The 20,268-nt window shown below is 44.0% G+C and overlaps 1 protein-coding gene across 1 annotated transcript; it reads left to right on the plus strand.

Annotated features, from left to right (window-relative positions):
* The first annotated feature begins 1,771 nt into the window (after positions 1-1,771).
* On the plus strand, positions 1,772-19,986 carry LOC143334864 (zinc finger protein 385D-like). Its single transcript, XM_076753812.1, has 8 exons — positions 1,772-1,935; positions 6,207-6,322; positions 10,833-10,940; positions 11,472-11,640; positions 12,673-12,927; positions 13,015-13,196; positions 14,463-14,564; positions 17,712-19,986. Exons 1-8 carry the CDS (start codon positions 1,926-1,928, stop codon positions 17,952-17,954), a joined length of 1,185 nt encoding a protein of 394 aa, XP_076609927.1. The 5' UTR covers positions 1,772-1,925; the 3' UTR covers positions 17,955-19,986.
* Positions 19,987-20,268: the final 282 nt, after the last annotated feature.

Genomic DNA, 20,268 nt, shown 5'->3' on the forward strand with positions numbered 1-20,268 from the left:
ATTTGAGTGCTGCTTTCAGCTGAAACCTGAGACCAGCCACAGTGTCAAATAGGATTGTCATTAACATATTATCCCAGGTGAGCTTTCTGCTGAGTGTACATGTGTGCTTAAGTGATGACATCTGGAGAGGAGGAGGAGGCGGATCATGTTTTAGTCAGCGAACGCCACCTTTTTCAGTCACATTAGCTTAATAAAGTCTTTTATCCCCGGTCCCAACACCTGACTTTTTCCTGGTTTCATGTTGCTACACTTGCCACGAATCCACTGACCCAGAAATTTCTGACAGCCAGTCCAACATTTTTAAGTTTCACGCTTCCACTTCGATGCTGATTCCTCACCTTGGCACAGGACACCTGGCTAAAAGCAGAAGATGAAACATTCCAAAATGTGTGACTGAAACTTTTCAGTGACTCCTTCCAAGGGAGGGGGAAAATGGCAATAATACCACCCGGTCTCTGAAAGTGCTCTGCTCTTTCTCAGAGGAAAACAAAACGTTTGGCAATGCAGAAAGTGACAAAAGGGGTGTTAAATTGAGTTTATGAGTCGATATTTCCATATGTGTATTTTTCTCCTCCTCAGCTTTTGTTCCATGTTGCTCGTAGACGGAGGTCCAGATGAAATGGCTCAGTAACCAGGAGCTATGTCTGGAGCATGAAGATGGTTATTCATAAAGATGCACTTCACGTAATGTTTGATCCAGTGAATCATCAGAATGAACCTGGGCTTTATTCATTTCACCTAATGGTTTTGTTGTGTAGGTCCTTGTAGTGAGGGCTGCACCTCTTATTCAGAAATATGTTCCTATTTTATATGCGCCACTAATTAGAGTACTTGTTAGTTCAAGCACACAGAGGCAGTGTGTGCACATTTTGACAACAGCAGTTGCTGAATTGATAGCCTTCCTGAGCTGAGTCTCCCTGGAGTTTGAGATTGTGGGAAAACACATGTTGTTGTCCACTTTCCTGACACAGAGGGTGGGGAGGGGGGACATGTTTGGGCTCGGGGACAAGAAAGTTGAACCAAGGTCACTGCCAAGAGATAGAGTACATCTAAACTCTCTACAGTTGTGTGTGTGTGTGTGTGTGTGTGTGTGTGTGTGTGCGTGAAGACACAACGGCAGACATGAACATGCTAGAGTCCTTGTCAGTGTGAGTGAGTGCAATGCATATATGCATAAGCCTGCATGAATGCGTGACAGTCTGTGATGTTTTTAGCTGGACTGCGAGTTGTGTGTCCTGTGTAGTTTCCTCCCTGTGCAGCAAAAGCTCCAGGATGCATCTAAAAATACCACGGGCCCGAGAGGAAAGTGAGGATGGGAAGCCAGTTAGAGAAGCGTAAGAGGAACATGGGGGCTCCTTCCAAAGACTGCAGCCGGGGAGGGAAGCCTGCAGACAGGAGTCACACTGTGGCCTGGAGGGGGAGGATTTCCCCTTGTTCTTTTTTTAACATATTGTTTTTGATATTGCCTGAAAAGCTGAATAAGGAACTTTATCAAAGAGGAGGATTCCCTTCTTTCTGTTTTGTGCTGTTATATTGAGTTGCACACTGCCTAAAACCCCAAATGTGCCTCTTGCTCTGTGTGTATTGGCATGGAGGGTTGCTCTAATCCAGGGTGGTACTGTACACTCGTTAAGGTCATTTCCGTCTATTTACTGAATTAAAAACAGGTTTCTGGGAGATGCAGCTACAGGGGCAGACTTGTACACGAATCGTGAGGAGATGAGGAGGAGGAGGAGGAGGAGGCGGGGGGCGGGTAGTTAGGAGGAGGAGGGAATCCAGATGGGAAGGAGCAGCATCGGCGCCGCAGGATAGACACTGAGAGGAGAAGTAGATTGGAGAGGAGAAGACGCAAAGCCTCATCTCTGCCTGGAGATGACAGATACTTTTATCTCACACTGAACAATCGGATTTCACTTGGTGCCGCAATGTATTTCGGTACGTAAACGCCGCGTTATGCTTTTCATCTCAAGAGGTTTTTGTTTTTTTTTGGTGTTTATGTTGTTGATAATGAGGCAGCGGAGTCACTTGTTGCTGTGTGGAAATGGATGTGAGCTTTGTGAAGTCAGTCACCTGCTCAGCGGAACAGACAGAGGCGGTGATGGTGCAGCTCAGTCAGTGCAGCTCTTTGAATTAAAAGCACAGATCATGGTTTTCTTTCGAGCCTCCTAATGGCGCTTGACTCTCCAATAATCCTCAAGAAAAATAACAGTAGCACACGGGGCGAATTCTTCAGTAGCAACTGTCCACAAAACACAAAATGCATGCTGATGATGCTGAAGGTCTTACACTGTAAATGTCTCGCACGTTTGTTAACTTTAAAAGAACGGCACATGGACACAGTAAGAGAAATTATTATTGCTCTAGATTGTCACAATTTATGGAAATAATATGACCAACCACGCCGGATTTGTCTAAACATGTGTCATCTCTACCACGTGTTTCTTGTGTCTCATAAATTCTCTGAAGTTATTTCTCACAAAAGCGCCTGAACACGTTAGAGGAGTGAAGAGACAGCTTCTCTTCAACTGCCTACAGATACGTTGTCATGTTGTGGTTCAGGTATGAAATACATGCTGAATTTGAAGGATAAGCATATCTGTCTCTCTTCAAATGTGTGCTGGCGTGCCTTCGCCTCAGTTAAAAGTTTGGAGGAGTTAGCTGTTGGCAACTGGCTGTGGCAAGTTAATGGCGCGCAGCAGGCCTTTAGGGAAAATGGGACACTTTGTACATCCAAAGGCGCATTTACAGTGGTTATACTGCTGCCTGGTGGGGCTCCTTCTGTCAATCCCATGTTCTCTTGCTCTACCTCGTGTTGCACGGCGTGGAACGCAGCCTCGCACCGGCGAGCTGGCACCTTTCCGGGCGTCCCGGTGGGAGGGGAGGCGCGGTGGAGGGTGTGGCGATGCCAGTCCAGCGGCACAGCTCCTGCAAACTGGGTGCCAGAGTGACAGTGTTCGTGTTTCCACTCTTACTTTACAATCCCCGACCACAAACACACTCACACACAGACGATTTTTATGATTATGACTTTGATGCCAGACAGACAGAATAAAGATGAAGGAGTGATTGCTACCAGCTCCGCAATCGTTAGCTGCCTGTTTTGGAGGCATGTCGTTGATTCTGGTGACTCTCTCCAGTCATGTGAAGGCGGCAGGTAGACTATCTATTCCATCTGCAGTCTGTAACTAGAGCGAGGCTGCGCATTATCAAGCGACAGTTTCGTGCCAGACTGTTGCGAAATTACCACAAAAACCACTGTGATTATGTGCACATCAAACTGGTGGTTAATAGTTTATTATTCTGCAGTTTCAGCTGCCAATCAACGGGTGTGTTGGATACTCACACATAGAAAACAGATACATAAAAAACTGTTGATCACTTATAACTTCTCTATCCGCTAATGTCTTCCTCAGGTCTTTCGAGTCCTCCCTGAGTTGTTGGTTTCGTTGTATGAATCATTGTGATGACAAATAAACTGTCACGCACTGGAAACATACCCTGAAAAATGAATCCAGCTTAGAAAGAGACTTCACCTGCTCTTCACAGTATGTTTGACCTGCTGTATGTGCAAATCTCTGCAGGTCCCAGACGATAACAAGTTTGTTCTGAGAAAAACGCTCCACAGGGTTCCCAAACTACCAGTGCGTCATCTGCATTTAAAGGAAAGTAGCTTATTTGATGGGACTGGCCGTGATTTTCACAGCTTCTAACACACAAATACACAACATATGATAAGACATTCTCGTCCCACCCCCGTATCCAGGCGAGTCTGGCCACGCAATAACCAGAAGAGCGTTCCTGGCGCACTGCAGGCACCTGACTGCAATCTGCGCTGGGTTCACGAAAACTGAGTCCTCTCTGTCCTCTGGTGCCCACAGAGCAGCAACTGACCCACTATCGACCTGTGACAGTAAGGAGATAAAAAAAAAGAAAGAAAACACAGGCAGCTGCTGACAGATGAGACCAACATGATCTGAAACATGACGCATCATTAATATAACGTTGAAGACAATATTGATGTATTGTCTTCAAGTGAGGTGAGCGGTAATCATGTGTTAAGCCTGTACATTTAAGTGATTTTTTTCTTTGCAGCTTTGACCAAGTCAGCAGCAGATGAGCTTGTTTTAAAGCAGCAGGTTTTAAATACCCGTCATCACATGGATCATTATATTTATCCTTAGTGAGTTGGCTGTTACAGACTTGCATGGAGTGATTCCAAGTGCACAAAATGAATCTAACGTAATTCCAGTAATGCAATACAAAGCTACACATACATGTATAGGATAGATACTGATACAGAAACACAACTGTCTTTGGCATTTGACCACAAGTTCTCATCCACATCACACCTTCTGTCCTCTCCACAATCCACCGTGGAAAGAATCTTTTTGCATACCTGATCCGTCGCTGGCAGTCCTCTGCAGATATGTCCAGGCATCCAGCATTCATTGCGTCCAGGAGGGACATTTGATCATGTGAATGGTGGTCAGAAACTTTCCACCTCCATGAGGAAAATAGTTCCTCTGTGGGGCTGAGGACCCTCTATGGAGTGTCTCTGTGTCTGCCTGGGTCCGTGTTTACTGAGGGAAATCTCATTCCAAAGATTTGCCCTTTTAAAGTGCATACATGGCACGGAATAGAAAAGCGTAAGCACCTGGGTATGCACTTTGCTAAAATAGGAAACCGTGGTTGGTCTTCTCTATTTTTATTTTTTAGATTTAGATCTCAGAGAATGTAGAGTTGAAAATGAGTTGAATGCATTTTATGTCAAAGCTATGAAAAGGCATACACAGTTCAGTCCACCTTGACTGCTGTGGTACTCATCCAGCAAAACCGTGATGGGTTGTTGCACATGCATGTATCCAGGGCAGCCCCGCGTGCAAAAGCAAACACTCAGGCCAAACGCACACATTAAGCCTACGTGCACACATGCACACATACACGCGCAACTTAAGTTAAAGGCAATCAGGCTGACGGCAGAGCGGATGGGTGTGTTGTGATTTTGATTATGATGATTACACATGCAGGTTGGTCCTGCACCAAACTGTAATCAAGCTCAGAGAACATGCAAACTAGAAAACAATCTTCCATAATCAGGAGTCAGTAATACAAACAAGACGCTTATCACAGAGCACTTTTAGTAATGGCCTCATTGAAGCACAAATACGTGTGTGTGTCAGGTTGCAAGTCTATAATATATTGTGTGATGTGGTGGATTGTTTGCCTGTGTGTGTGTGTGTGTGTGTGTGTGTGTGTGTGTGTGTGCGCACCCTGCCTATAACTGTAGCTGTAGTTCTACACCTGTGGAGAGTATTTGATTAACCTCCAGTGTCCCTCAGTGTGTGTGTGTGTGTGTGTGTGTGTGTGTGTGTGTGTGTGTGTAAAAGCAGATTTATACATCATACTAGTCTTATATCTAAAGAAAGCTCATGCAAAGTGTGCTAAGCTTCTTATTAAGTGATCGTCTTTGAGAAAAACAGATGTAAATTAATTTCATTACTGACATGAGTCAGTTAATCAATAGTCAGAGAAAAAAGTCATCAGGCAGCAGTTTTAATAGTTGATGACTGACCTACGTCATTTTCTAAAGCGAAGATGCCAAAGATTTATTGATTCCAGCTTCTTGAGGCGGTCGGTCGGACAAAGCAAGACATTTGATGACATCACCTTGGAAACTGGGGGTATTTTTCACTATTTTGTGACATTCTATAGCAAAATGATTCAATGATGGGCATATCAATTCATGATGAAAACAATCATTAGTCTCAGCCCGAATGAGCTCTGATTTCAGAAATCTCAACAAGATGGTGGAAGAATCACAGTGTGATTCCACACATAGGTGCAATTATCATCAGCAGTGGAAGAAGTGTGCTTGACTTATGTAAATATGCAGAATTATTATTATTAAATTCATCTAAAAATATATACATATGGTTATTATTTCGGACGGACTAACGTGCCCAGGTTAGCTCCTGGCATGACTATAAACTGACAAATGATAACAAGGATCCTACATAGTAAAGTTGCAATGAAAATAAGAGAGAAAACAACGAAGGGAACGTGTTAGACCGTGTTCATCTAGAGAAGCTGTATTAGCTTCGATCGACATCGTGTTATTTCTAAGGGGAGCCATCTCATCCCCGTTGAGTACCTCCTCCCTATGTTTATCTATCTACCTGTCTCCTCCCCGCTGTGCTGTCTCCTAGGTAATGTGTGTCACAGCGTTCTGCCGCCGCTGGCTCGTCCCACGCTGGGCAGGACCCAGCCCTCCCCGGACGCGAAGCCCCTCCTCCCCTTCCACCTGCTGCCTGGATTCACTGATGTGAGTACTGCCAGTCACCAGCTCTACTCTCCTCTCTTTAATTTTTCAAGAAACCCTTTGTCACGCTGCACTTTCCTGCTGCAAGTGGAGGAGTTTATTTCATGGCAAGAGTGGAGTTATTTTTTTCAGTACACAGATGCATGAGCGAGCTGCCCACACCTTTCCAAATATATCACCTCTGATGCAGAGAGCTGTGACATTTCCACACAACCTGGGGGGTGGAGCTGATTCCTTGGTATTCCTCGCACACAGCTTTCGTCTGCCCCATGTGTTTGTGAAGGGTGAAGGTGGAGAGAACTAACGCTCCGAGCCCAGAAGAGAGGTGTTGTGTCAAGCAGGGCTGAGGGCTGACGTCTGGCTCACAGGGGAATCGCGCTGTTACGTCTTGATATACTCTCTGTCTATATGATGAATGAAGTCATTTTTCCTGCTTGAATCAATGTACTGTAAGTCATCGACTACAGTTAAGATGCATTAACGACAATACAAAAAAAATTTCTCGCACCTCTGTGCTGGAAGTGCCTCCATTTTTCATTGTCCTCTCACGTTCGCTAATACCAAACCCATTAGGAAACCTGAGCTTGAAATGAGGAAGCCGCCTCTAAATGGTCTATTGATGAAAGACATAAAGAGGCAAATTTAGGGTTTAGAAAAAGAGGATTGTGTGTATGTGGTTGCATGTGCTGGTCTGTCAGTGTCTGTGTATGTGTGTGTGTGTGTGAGCTGTATGTGTGTGTGACCTCTCCCTCTTTGTCAAAAAGCCGTCCTGCCACCTGAGGAGAAATCAGGCATCGGTCTGGGTCGCCTCTCTCCAGCCCTCTCATCCATCTCTTCCACTTTCCTGCCTCGCTTTTGCTCCATCACCCTCTTCACATCAGCTCTCCTCTCTCGTATTTTCCACTTTGTCTCCCGCTGTCATCTTGCCCATCCCTCACCCGCTCATGCACCTTTTCTAGCTTTCACAGTTTTCAGCTCCTCATCTCTCCCTCTCTTTCTTCTCCTCTGTCCCTCCTTTACCACAGACATCCAAAATCACAAAATTTTTGATCTGATTTTTCAGAGGTTCCCTTGGATGACCTTCCCACTCAGGAAAGCTGTCTCACTCTTCATTTACCACAGGTTGAAAGATTTCTTCAAGTATCTCACATCCTTCTCCAGCCTTCTCCCTGCTGAGCTACATCCTGTTTCATCTATTTATAACTTGATCCTTGTTTCATTTTATTCCACTTTCCCCACTCTGCAGCCCTGTAAAAAGTCACTGACCTTTTCAGTGCTCACTGTGGTTCGGGTGCAATTTTGGAGATTCATGCCTTTTTGATTTTTTCTATACAGTGAGGCTGCAAAGGGTGCATTGGCTACATGTCTGAAATGAAAGTGCACCTTGAAAGCCCCTTCTGACACCTCTGCAATGATCTGTCTTTGTTATAAATGAATCTGCTGATCATTTTCTCAAGTCATTGTTAAAATACTAAAATACTCCCAAAGTAACTTTCAATGTTACAGTCCCAAAAATATTCAATTTACTGTCAAAGAACAAAGGACAAAGAAAAGCAGAACGTGGACCCAGAGAATTTTCTGCATGTGAAATCGTCAAAATAGTCTCAGATTCATTTTCTACCAATTAGGTAATGAATGAACCGGCTAATCTCAGCTCCACTGTGGCGACACGCTTGAGGTGAACTTGAGCAGAGCCCTATGGTAGCATTTAATATGCAACAAAAAAAAAAAAGCAAAATGAAGATTTGTTTGAAGTATATTTTGTCTGCAACCTGGAGATCTGTCCATAGTGTAAAGTGAATCTTCTCCCTCCTCTGATCTGAGCCTGTGGGTGTTAAGTGGGCACTCGGCTGAACTCTAGCTGCCTACCTTTTCTCCTGGAATGTGTGTTTTTATATGTGCTCTTTTTTTTTTTCTTTTTTTTTTTTGTCTGCGAGTGTATGAGCCTGCATTTTCTAGCGACCGTCAGATCCTATGTGTTTTGGCCTCTGTGAAAGCGTTTGTTTGGTGCCCACATGTGGGTTGCCAAGGTTACAGGGTTGCATGCATGTGCGTGTGTGTGTTTGTCGTGACTCAGGGATCCAGCGCTGCAAACTGGGACTTCACTGGCGCGCTTGGCTTGTACTTTGACAGCTTTTTTTTTTTTAATGGAAACAAAACAGTGTTTTTGTTTCCAAGCAAATAATAATTTACATGACAAAGATCCAAAAGCAGCAGCTCATTCATCATAAGCCGCCTCTTTTTTTGGGGTGCTTTGCGTCACACGCTCACACAAAGCTGTCACGCTGGTACATGATGTAAATCCAGGAACATTCATCATTATAAATTTTGAGGCTTTTGACCGTGCTCCAGGTAAAAGTCTGCTTTACTTCACTTGGCCATATGTCTCGGCTATAACTCACTCCATGGAGCTGAGTATGTCTGACACGCCACCACTGATGGAGGAGGTGCACGAGAATAGGCTATTGAAGCTGTATGTAGAAGATGTCTTTATTCTCTGTGTCGTCCTCTGAACCTCCTGGTTTTATTGATTGGAATGTCACAAAAAGCTGCATAGGTAGAGGTAGCAGTGGATAAACGGAAGGAGATTTGATTCAGCAGGTGAGGCGGTGTGTGTTCAGAAGACAGAAAGGCGAGACAATGAGTAAGAAGGGCAAAATGACTTTGCCACAGGTGCTGCTCCGCCCCAGAGCGAGGAGTGGGAGTGAAGGGTAAGAGAGTGAGTCCAGCGGGAGGCGGGAAGGTGGCTTTGATCAAACGGAGGAGACGGAGGGAGAGGCAGAGGGTTCAGAGGGGAGCAGATGGAGGGGTGAAGTGAGGAATGTGTGATGGGAGGCCGGATGGTGACACAGGAGCCTTGGGGCAGAGGAGGGAGGGAGGAGGGCTTTTACTGACGTTAAAATGTTCATTTGGAGAAACATGAAACTACGCTCCTCATAAACGTCTACCATTAACATGATCGTGTTGTTATTGATGCGTTACATTATGCACTTTCACCTCATATTTCCACACCACGGCTATGACTACAGACATCTATGTAATTAGCGATTTCTTAATTCTTGTATCTTTTTTTTTTAATACGATACATGAAAGAACTATATTTGTTTTTATGCGTTTGCTGGAGTTTTACATACACAAACAGCTGCGGGGAAACAGGGAGAGATAAGAGACCAATGACTGCAGAGATGCATTCCAGTGCAGCTGCCTGGAGTGATGATCAAAGAAAATGAGAACACACTCACTCACACACACACACACACACACACATACACGCTTCAGACAGATTCTGTCGCGTTCGTAACATTTGAAGAGCAAATAATTCATCTTTGGCACCAAAGAAACGAGCTAACTCTCCAGCGTGGTGCTATATGTTCCCAGGCCTTACAGAACTTGCTGGCTGACCCATAACAACACATAAAGTTTTACATCACCTCCAGCCAGATTTCCATAAAGCCTTCCTGTTTGTGGCTGGTTATATGGCTCCCTACATTTCATCACAGGTAATAGGTTTGTTTTGCTCCATGAAGGCCATTTGGGTTTTATTGCGCCGAGTGTATGTGCTCATTAAACATTCCAGTAGGCAACGTCCAGAGGTGCACGGCGCTGTGTGGTCAGATACTGGTGTAGTTATTGTGCGCACACACACACAAATTCACGGGGAGGTTTACTGCCTGTTGGTCACACTCATAAATAAACTGAGTGTGGGGGGTGAAGGTCCATAATTTTCTCCTTGGTTAGCTCTTTTTTGTGCGTTCATGTAACAGGACAAATCTGACTGCATGATTCTAAATGCGGATGACACGTTTCTTGGATCTGTGTCATGGAGTCTGGATGAGGCGAGGTTTTGTAGGTTTGAAAGGTGGCTGCGAAGTGTTTACTGTCCGCTCCATCAGGTGGGATTCGCGGTGGTCGCACTATTAGTGTGTTAAGATTAAGAGTTCGGACCAATGGAAGCACTAACCAGTGAACAAATTAAAGCTAGCATGCAAACTTGACAGAAAATTGAGATGCATACAGTGTTTGGAACATAATGATGGACGGGCAGAAGTGCATTACGCTGCAAGAGTGGATTATCAGGTTTGTGTAAACATTTTCATTACATTAAATGGATCTTTTGTGAATCCGAGCAGACCACAGCCTTTCTAACATACAGTGGCTTAATGCTTAATGCTTCATCTAAAGATTTTAGGTGGAGTGTCGCTTTAAACCTGTTGGGTTAGTCTAGCTTTAGCCTCTCTGGAGGGCAGGACATGCCATTACTCATATTGTCCCGTTGTCTCTAGTGAAGGATGTGTGAACATGTGTATGTGCTGCTGTGTTCATGCATGACCGGGCACCAGACAAACTACCCCCACCTCTAACCTGAGACATTATAAATCTGTTTTCTTGAAAGAAGCACAGCTTGCAGACAGTATGTCATTTACACCTCAGGTGATCACTTTCACTACCCGCACTGTCTTTGACAACTCTAAACCGGTCATGACCTTACCGTCAATCCTCTCCTTTGTTTCAGATGGATCACATCCATAAAGCTGTGATTGGCCCAGGCTTTGGGCTAACCTCGCCGCTGAAGAGGAAGGCCAGCTCCTGCGGAGTCTGTCGACTGAGGTTCAACTCTGAGGTGGGTGTTGTCCTGTGGGAAACACACTCTCTTAATTGTTTTTCTTTCAGGGTGCTTCTATTTCTCACACACACCCTTACACGACGGTTGCGCTGGCTTGTTATAATTTGGCTGTTTTACTGGTTCTGAGGGGTTACAGCTGCCTCGTTTAATAATTGGGTGAAATGTGCACACCTCTGATATTTGACCTTTGTAGAGCTTTTTTTTATTGTGCTCATTACACAATGACTCATAAACAAACACTAATTTATGCTGAACTGCAATGTACAGTGTGGGAATCACTGTCCGAAAAAATACATGAAAAAAACAGAAAGAATATGTAAATGTAAGCAAAGGCTGCTTTCAACTGATGTAAGCAAGCTTTTACGTAAGGAACCGTACAAACTTTGATTTACTTGTCGCCAGATGTTTTTCTGTATATTAATACATTTGTCAATCAATGTGGGAGCGATAGCAGCCTCTAAAACTTGTGCTGCAGCTACATTTTTATTCCCATACTTCATCCTTTCTTGTTTGCTGTTGTGTACCCAGGCCCAGGCTTCTTCCCATTATAGTGGCACCAAACATGCAAAAAGGCTGAAAGCTCTGGACGCCCCAGATTCAAAGATCAGGACCTCTGAACCGGTAGCCAAGGAAACCACATCGCAAATCCTCTCGTCACCCTGTTCGCAGCCCTCCAGCTCTGACACAACATCAGGAGGTGTGTGTCTCTGCAGACACGCATGCTTCCCGTGTGTGTGTGTGTGTGTGTATGTGTGCATGCGTGTGCAGACATCAAATGTATGGCAATGTTAGATATGTGAATGTACCACTTAAACCTTCTTTTCCCAGTCATGACTGCAGCTCTTTGATGTGATAAACCTCCTGCTGCTTTGGGTTTCACAGTGAAAAGATTAAAGGTTTAGCATTGTCTACATCTACTGACCTGCTCAGTAACCTCCTGAGATCAAAAACACAGTGGAAATGCATTGTATGAGTATGAACCGTGGGTAACTGTAGTGTGTGTGTTTGTGCAAGCGCCTGCAGTCAGATTGCTTTCCGATACGTATATGTATAGTATGTGTGCCGGTCCCGATGTGCTACTTTTGCACATGTGTGGGCGTCAAGGGATGAAAACAATACATTTTGCTGCAAGCTGAAGAGCAAAAAAGAATGTACTTTGGCGATATGAGACTTTGTTTGTGAGAGAGGAAGAAGGAGTGATCATTTCCTGTATGGAGTTAGTTTCAGCAAAGTGGGTGAGACGGCAGGAGAGCTCTCTGAAGATTACTTCAGCAAACAACCCCATTGGCCTCTAAGAGTGGGGAATCAATGGTAACAAACAGACACCCACTCAGCTAGGCAGAGCTAATCATTGTTATTAGCAAAGAGTGAATCCTTAAATCAGCACGCGCTCCTCCGGGGAACCTCTTCAAGTCAGTCGCACAAAAGATAATGGAGCCAAATCATCTCCATACAAAACTGTTCGTTTAAGTGCCAGGAGGCAGCTCCTAGGGGAAATCATTGATTATTAGTGCGATTAGAGAGGCTGATAGAGCTCATAATCACCTGTAGCCTGGTGAGTTTTTATCTCTGTCTGAGCATTTCATGAAATTGGTGCTTCTTATGGTAAATATCTAAGAGTTCATGAATTTTATACACATGAAAAAAACGCTCAAGTTTGTCTCCTCATCACCTGAATCTCTCATACTACATATTCTTTTATTCATGCGGCATCTTTCTTTTTCTTCAGAACCCGCAGCTTCAAACCCTGCTGCCCCAGAGGCAGCACAATCCAGCAGCAGCCCCTCTGAAACCGTGAAAGCACTCTCCAACCCGTCCCTGTCGCCCAGCCTGAGGACGCCGGAGAAAGAGACGCAAAGAGATGGAGAGGTTGAAGTGGCTCCAGAGGGGGAAACAGAAGAAGAGAAAGCTAAACGTCTTCTCTACTGCTCCCTCTGCAAGGTGGCCGTCAACTCTGCCTCCCAGTTGCAGGCCCACAACAGTGGTGAGAGACCGCAGGCTCCTCTGCCGTCCAGCTTGCCCGCTCGTGCTGTGTTCGATACTCTGCTGACCTGACTTTGTATCTGCTCAGGCACTAAGCACAAGACAATGCTGGAGGCAAGGAGTGGTGATGGAGCCATCAAGTCCTTCCCGAGGACCGGGGTCAAGGCCAAGTTGGCCGCACCGTCTGAGTTGTCAACCGGACTCCAGAACAAAACTTTCCATTGTGAGATCTGTGACGTGCACGTCAACTCCGAGACTCAGCTCAAACAGGTCGGTCACTGAAAGACAGAAGTACCAGTGCAACAGCTTAAAAAGACTTCCATTAAGAGTGCAGAAGTACTATCAGCTAAGTGCACTGAAAGTATCAAAAGTAAAAGTCCTCCTTCTGCAGAAAATTGTCCCCTGTGACTGATGTTTTATCACACATGTCATTATTTGTCTGTTAACACTGATACGTCAATCTTTGAGGAGCACTTTGCTGTTGTAGCTGGTCAGGGTGACCCTCCAGAGGGTCGCAACATTAATCTGAGACTTTTACTCCACAGATTGGTTTGAATCTTTATACTCACTAGATAACTTTACCTGTTTGGGTCTGAAGCAATTATTTGAATTAAACCATGTGAGAAGTTTGTAGAGGATATCAGTCTTTGATGAAACTGCTAATAATGTGAAACATGATACGGGGTCCCAATTAAACACTATTTTTTTCCATAAGAAAAGGCTGGGAACCACTCATAATATTCAGCAAAGTGTTGTAATTTAAACCTTTATCAGATGTTACTGTACAATCTTAATCTAAACCGTAACCTGTAACTGTAATTGCGTGGGTGACACGAGACACTGGCTCATCGTTCACGTTTACTGGTTAGTTCCTCTCATGAATTTAAAGCTATGAAAAGGTCAACAGTCACACAGTCGGGCTGGTCAAAGGCATCGACAGAGCCACCGTCGCTCTTTTCATCATGCAGTGCAGAAAGAGCCATTCAGGACCATGCATATTCTATTCCAAACCACAGTGTGAACATCTCACACCTGTCGCTGCAGGTGAGTCAAAAAATCACAGGTCCCTCAAGATAATGAGCACAAAGCTAGTAAGCCTAGTCAATTTCAGCCAGCATCTGAGCATGGTGTGAGTATCCCTGCTCGTGATCTGCATGCACAGTGTTGGTCTTCATAACTGCCTGTTTAAAAGTTAACTTTGGCCAGGTGCTCATGAATATTTAGCAGCTCACCGCTGACTGTGCTGTAGCCATCTGTTTATGCTTGTCAATCAAATTGAAAAGATTTCCAAGCCCGCCCCTCATGAATATTTTGAATGTCTAAGTCGGAGCCAACAAAATATCAACATTCTGCTTGAATCTTCAAATTAGGAACTTTGATTAGGTTTCGTTTAATTTCCTCCTTGCTGATTATTCGAATTTCCAAACAAAGGCGTCTTTCTGTCTTTGCCCGCTCCGTCCTTGTGCTGCTGCCTGCGTCTGTCTGGCTTTAGTTTTCTGTGTGTTTATCTGTTGTTCTCTCTGTTTTTCTCTACAGCACATCAGCAGTCGGAGACACAAGGATAGAGCAGCAGGTAAACCAGCCAAGCCTAAATTCAGCCCCTACACTCCCACCCCGCGTCACCAGGGTTTCCAGGCAGTGAGTACTCTGCTGTTGCTTCATTTACTTTCATCCCTACAAGTTGATTGTCTAGAGCCTTTCTTCCAGAAAGCTTCACTCCCTTCTTCCAATAAGACAAATTGTCAGCAATATCGGGTTGATGAATCTTACGGCTGAAATAATCCAGTAAATTTAATGAACTCTTAATTCACTGAGTTAGATGTGAAAATCAGGAGAGAAGCGAGACGGAGGATCTGGCATCAGAGCAGCAGTGGGTGGAAAACAGCATTTAGAGCCACAACATTTTCACGTCTAACTCAGTGAATTAGGGTTTATTTCGATTTTGATCGTTGAAACAGTGGAAAGACTAACAAATATGGTTACGGTGAGTTTTATTTTGTTTCAGTCAAGTTAGAACAGTCTGTTTCATGATGATTTGGATGGTAAAATTATTAAATGATTGGTTTTGTAAGTGAAGTGTGGTAGCTTTGAGGAATCCTTTCCATAATGTTGTCAGACAATTTGAGCCTGTTAGTGGCAAAAGCCTTCAGTGGACACACTTTGACAGGCACAGCTGCCCACAAGGATTATTTTGCAGCCATTGCAGCCCATTTTGTGGTTGCCAGCTGAGACTGTACTGGACCAGTTCCAAAACTTTTTGTTCCTATTGGTCATTTAGACAATAAAATAGGGCCCAGGTTTGAAAATACTGGAAAAACATCCCTTCACGCAGTTTCTGTTGACCATCCCTCAATACCACATGAGTCCAACTCATGCTCCAGACTGTGCAAGTAGCCGCTTTAGCTGAGCAACAAGCTAATGCCAAGCTGAATAGGCTAACCTTCAAAATCAACAGTAAAACAATATAAAACATGGCAAAACGTACAGCTTCCAAGTGTGAAGTGGGGTCACGGCCACCTGTTATTGATTCATCCTTGAGTTTGTACCATTACTGGCCCTCGTTTACAAAGAATACACATACAGTGCTGTGGGAACATTTCCATCTCATTTCCATCAAATACAGTTAATTCAGTGGGTCTGGGAGTACAGGAATACTTTTGTGTTGGTTGTTACAGCCAGCAACAGAGAAATTGGCGTTTCTCTCATAAAGTCCACATCTTCTTGCTACCAGAGATGGCAGTAGCGAAGAAATAACAATGGTGACTACACAGTAGATTCATTAGGTATTCAGTGAGCGCGACAGTCAGCTAGCTGGAAGGAGGTGGTGCACAGCTCCATGGGGCTAATCTGACTGAGCAAGTGAAAAAGAGAGGAGAGGAGTGGAGGTCTTTTCTCATATTTTGGGGGTCTTAAGACACACAGTGTGCAACAGCTGTGTGCACCAGTGGAACACACTGAAAGCTTATTGTGAGGGTGAAATGTGCCTTAAACAGAGCAACGCTGACGAAAGACGACCAGAATCTCACCAAGAATCCATCCAAAATCTCATACTTTTTTGATAGCTTTGCTTTTAAACTTTGAGTGATCATTGACTTTCTAACATTGCTTGGCCATTACAGAAGGCTCACAGGACTCATCAGGGTTGATGCAGTAATTTGTCCAACATGATGTCATAATGTCTGGTGGAATTAATTCCAGAGTTAAATGTGAAAATATTCCAGCTCCACACGCTGTTCTCCCTCGCTGCTTCTCTGATGTCTGCGCTCCCTCTCACTCCTCTCCTGATAACTTCATATCTAACGAGGTGAATTATGGGTTTATTTTGACCAAACCAGAGTTGGTGGTGATTGTTGACACAGTGGAAAGAAGACTTTTATTTTGTCTCTGTCGAGTTTGAATCAGTTGTATTTTACTATGATAAAATGACTGTTTTTGTAAATGTTTCTGTGTTGTGGCTTTGCCAAGAGCGATATGGGTCTATCTCTGCAGGGATCCTTTCCATAATGTTGTCAGACACTTAGAATAACAAGCTGAGTCTGTCGGTGGCAAAAACAAACTTATTAGGGAATGTACTTTGACGGTGTGCAAACGCCTGGAGGAATCATCTGCCGGCTGCAGCGGTCTTACTCAGTACTGGACTAGTTTCAAAAATTGTTGTCCCCGTTAGTCACTTAGACACAAAAACATTGGAAAATAGATCCATAAACACAGATGATATTTGTCAGGGACATAGAAATCTTCCAGGACATGTGGACCGACTCCCTTTTTTTCTCGATGAAATCCACCTCAGCTTAATAGAGTGAAGAAAAAAAACGCCAAATTGCTTGCTTTAATGACTTTTGTGTCAATGAAAAATTGTCAAATATCACTTCCACGAGGCTGTGCTCAGCAGACAGATCACAGGCTGTGAACTTTCATATTCCTCACAGCTAAGGCAAAGTTCAAGCTGCTTTCGAGTTTATATAACGTTCATTCTAATGTTGATCAAGATAAATTATGTTCTTTTGCATTGATAGTTCTTAATACCACCAAATAATACACTCAGGCAGTCAGGTGGTGATGCCATAGGTTTATTTTTACTCTCTGTTGCATCTAGTGTTGCTTAAAATACAGTGTTTTGCCTGTAGCTGAAATTATACCTTAAAGACAGACACAGTTCCTGGCATTCTGGCAAAATGTCTGATTTTTGGGAAAAATATGAATCCCTAACATTTAAGGTGAGAATAACCCATCGCTCAGTCATAGGACCTGACCTACGCACATGGGCAGTACTGATCAGGCAGGATGTACAGATCAGGTAGGGACAGTTCAAGTCCAATCAGGTCTTGTCCAAACCTGGCAACGTTGGCAGTGCGGTCTGTGTCTTGAGAGTAATGTATTATGAAGCAGTGACCTCTGTGGCACATTTTGACACCTCTGATGCTCAATATAGTGGAAGAGGAACTGTACATTTCTGGGAAAAACATATCAAAAGTCCTGTTAGCAAGGCTAGAACCAGCACTATTTTGGCCACGTCCACCATTGCCTGAAATGTTGCCTCATTTAAACAAAGGAAAAAGTTAATAAAAGCAAAAGTTTTCCTAAAGGTCTGTCTTCAGTGACCTAAAATGCATTCTGTGTTTGGACAAAAGGCCAAAACACATAGAAAAAGCTATGTTTTAAAAAATGCTTGTGCACGTGAGGACTAGGCTTAAGACTTTATCTCCATGTCCGCCACTTGTTTCCTTCTTAAACTGCTCAACATAAAAAGCCCTAATTGCAGTTTGTCTTTGTTTCCCTCCACAGATTCATCTTGCTTTACGGAAGAACCAGGACCTGACCAAACCTCTGGCCTCGTGTCTCCTACAGCGTCAACTCTCTGTTGCCGCTGCTGCTGCTATGGCAACGCTGCCATCCTTCCCTCTCCGCCCAGTCTCAAACTCGAGTCCCAGCCTGTTTCAGAGTCAGCCCCTCCCCCAGGCGCTGCTGCATCCGGCCCCTGGACCCATCTGTTCAACACATACACCGGTTCTGTTTTCCCCCTACTGACCCAGTGACATCTCAGTCCGCTCTGAACTACAGCTAAAAGCAGACCTGAGATCTGAACAAGATGTGATGTAAGACGCCGCTTACTGCAGTCCACCTAACAACAGACGCTCTGGGTTTCATGGACCAGGACTCAAAAATTCACCATAGTTGCGTTTCCACCCAACGTACCCAGAACTTTAAATCCCAGGAACTACTTGTCAAGCAACTAAAACGTTGTTGTCTGCATTTCCATGCAGTCTAAAGACCAGTGAAGATTAGGCGGTTTTGTCCGCTGACTTATGATAGCTGTGTTAACATGTCATTTTTAAGTGTGACTCAATAAGACCTTTGTCGTCAGTCCATCCTCTGTATGCTTTCTTCTTTACCTCCATGTTGTTGTGTTGAAGCACAAAGAGCAAAAAAACAAAGTAGCTTTTGGCTGCAGATTTGTGAAAACGGTGACTGTACTACTAACTCAACCACACTCGAAAAATCGGAAATATTTGGAGCAAGCCCCATCAAAGATCCTTTTGGAAAGTATTACCCGCTGAGCAGGGAGGTGGGGGGTAAAATAATGTTCCTTTAGCTCAATTTAGACCAGGTGTGGGGACGTTTTTTTCTGTCAGACTGCACTAAATGAGGGAAGACATATATCACACTAACCTCGAATGCGATGGCTGGAACTGCTTCTCTTTGGTGAAGCATGTTTTCCAGGTTTGGGTCAGTCAGTCTTGAGCAGAAAGAAGTCTTAGCGAGAGACTTGGTAATGTCCACCATGAAGGCCAAAGCACACAAATATTTACTGTCACAGAGTTTCCACTCCATTAATTCCTCGAGACAAGCTTACACTTTTTACTTTGTCTGGTGCTAGCAGCTGCGCCGCAGCAACAAAGCACTGCTTCACAAATTCTCATTCTGAATGAGGTTTCAGTTTTTTAGCTATTAGCTCGCTCACCGCAAAACTCCCCTGCATAACACCGTCTCTGTCAGAATGCAGTCTCGCGAAAGCTGCTTGTTGGACATCCAAATTCTGCTGAGGAGCATTTGTTCTTGCAGCCCATCCAGTTTAGCATGTTTGTAGCTGTAATGATGCTAAAGATTTGCCTTTTCCATCACTGCGAGCACACCCCCACAAACTAATTTAGGCACACTGGCTTTCCTTTTACTTGGTTTGTCCATTTCTCTTGGAAAGCACTTCTCATCCTTTATTTTCTTGACAGTCGCTGTGGTTTATTGATGTTACATCAGCGCAACTTCTATCTGCGTGTTGCATTCAGGGAAGGACGTGTTAGTCGACTATTTTGTTATTTTCTTTGATGGTAGAAAAAAGTAATTGCTGTCAAGAGGTTTTTTTTTTTTTGTATTTCTGAGTTGCATTTTTGTACTTATGAACTGCTTTGTGGACCAGATCAAACGGTTTCACAGGCGGCATGCGGCCTTGAAGCCAGACATTCCCCACCCATGATTTAGATCCTGGTCCCTACGGTGGAAACATGCTGACTTTCTCCAAAGGTTTCGTTGTCCCAGGGGAAAGTCCCTGTGGTGGAAATGGGGCTCATGAGGCAGGTTGTGATGGGGGAAGTACAAAGCAGTAAATGAGCAGGGAGGTTTCTGATGTAAGCCTGTGTGAATGTGTGTGAGTGCATGCGCAGATATAGCCATCACAGAAGAACAGCTATTTATGTGTTTGCTGCACTACTACGTCATTCCTCCAGTAATAAACAGGTTTCATAGATGCTGATAATCTATATGACTATCAAGAAAGTCTCACCTAAAAATGGACTCTTTAATTCAGTATAGACATAAAGGAGATCCATCATGGTGATCTTCCATGATGACTATAACTGTGTGTGTGTGTTTGTGTGTGCAGATATGCATATAAGTATGAATCAGAGCATGTTTGACTGAAGATGTTTATTATTTTCCAATAAACAATAGCTGTGGATAAACACATCTGATTCCTCTCTGGTCAATAGTGAAAATTACTTAATGCTAATTCAGTTCTCCAAAACATGCATTTTATTCAATAAATAAGTGGATTATCTTTCCAGCATAATATGGTGTTTAGCAGATGTGTCTTTGTTCCAACAAACAGGGTGTACACGCTGTAACAAACGTCTGTCTTTTCAGCTCCACGTGTACGTGTTCACCCAGACGCTGCCAGAAATGTAGACGTGCTGAGATGCAGACAGGCATCACCTCCTCCCAAAACCATAACTCTCTGCATTCAGACACTGACCTAAGCCCTTTTCATCCTCTTTTGCTACTTAGCAGCACGCAAAAACAATTTTCAAGTGTGCTTTTTCCCTAAAAAACAACCTGAAAAAGGGACATC

This window comes from Chaetodon auriga, chromosome 17, assembly GCF_051107435.1.
Source record: "Chaetodon auriga isolate fChaAug3 chromosome 17, fChaAug3.hap1, whole genome shotgun sequence".
Lineage (NCBI taxonomy): Eukaryota > Metazoa > Chordata > Actinopteri > Chaetodontiformes > Chaetodontidae > Chaetodon > Chaetodon auriga.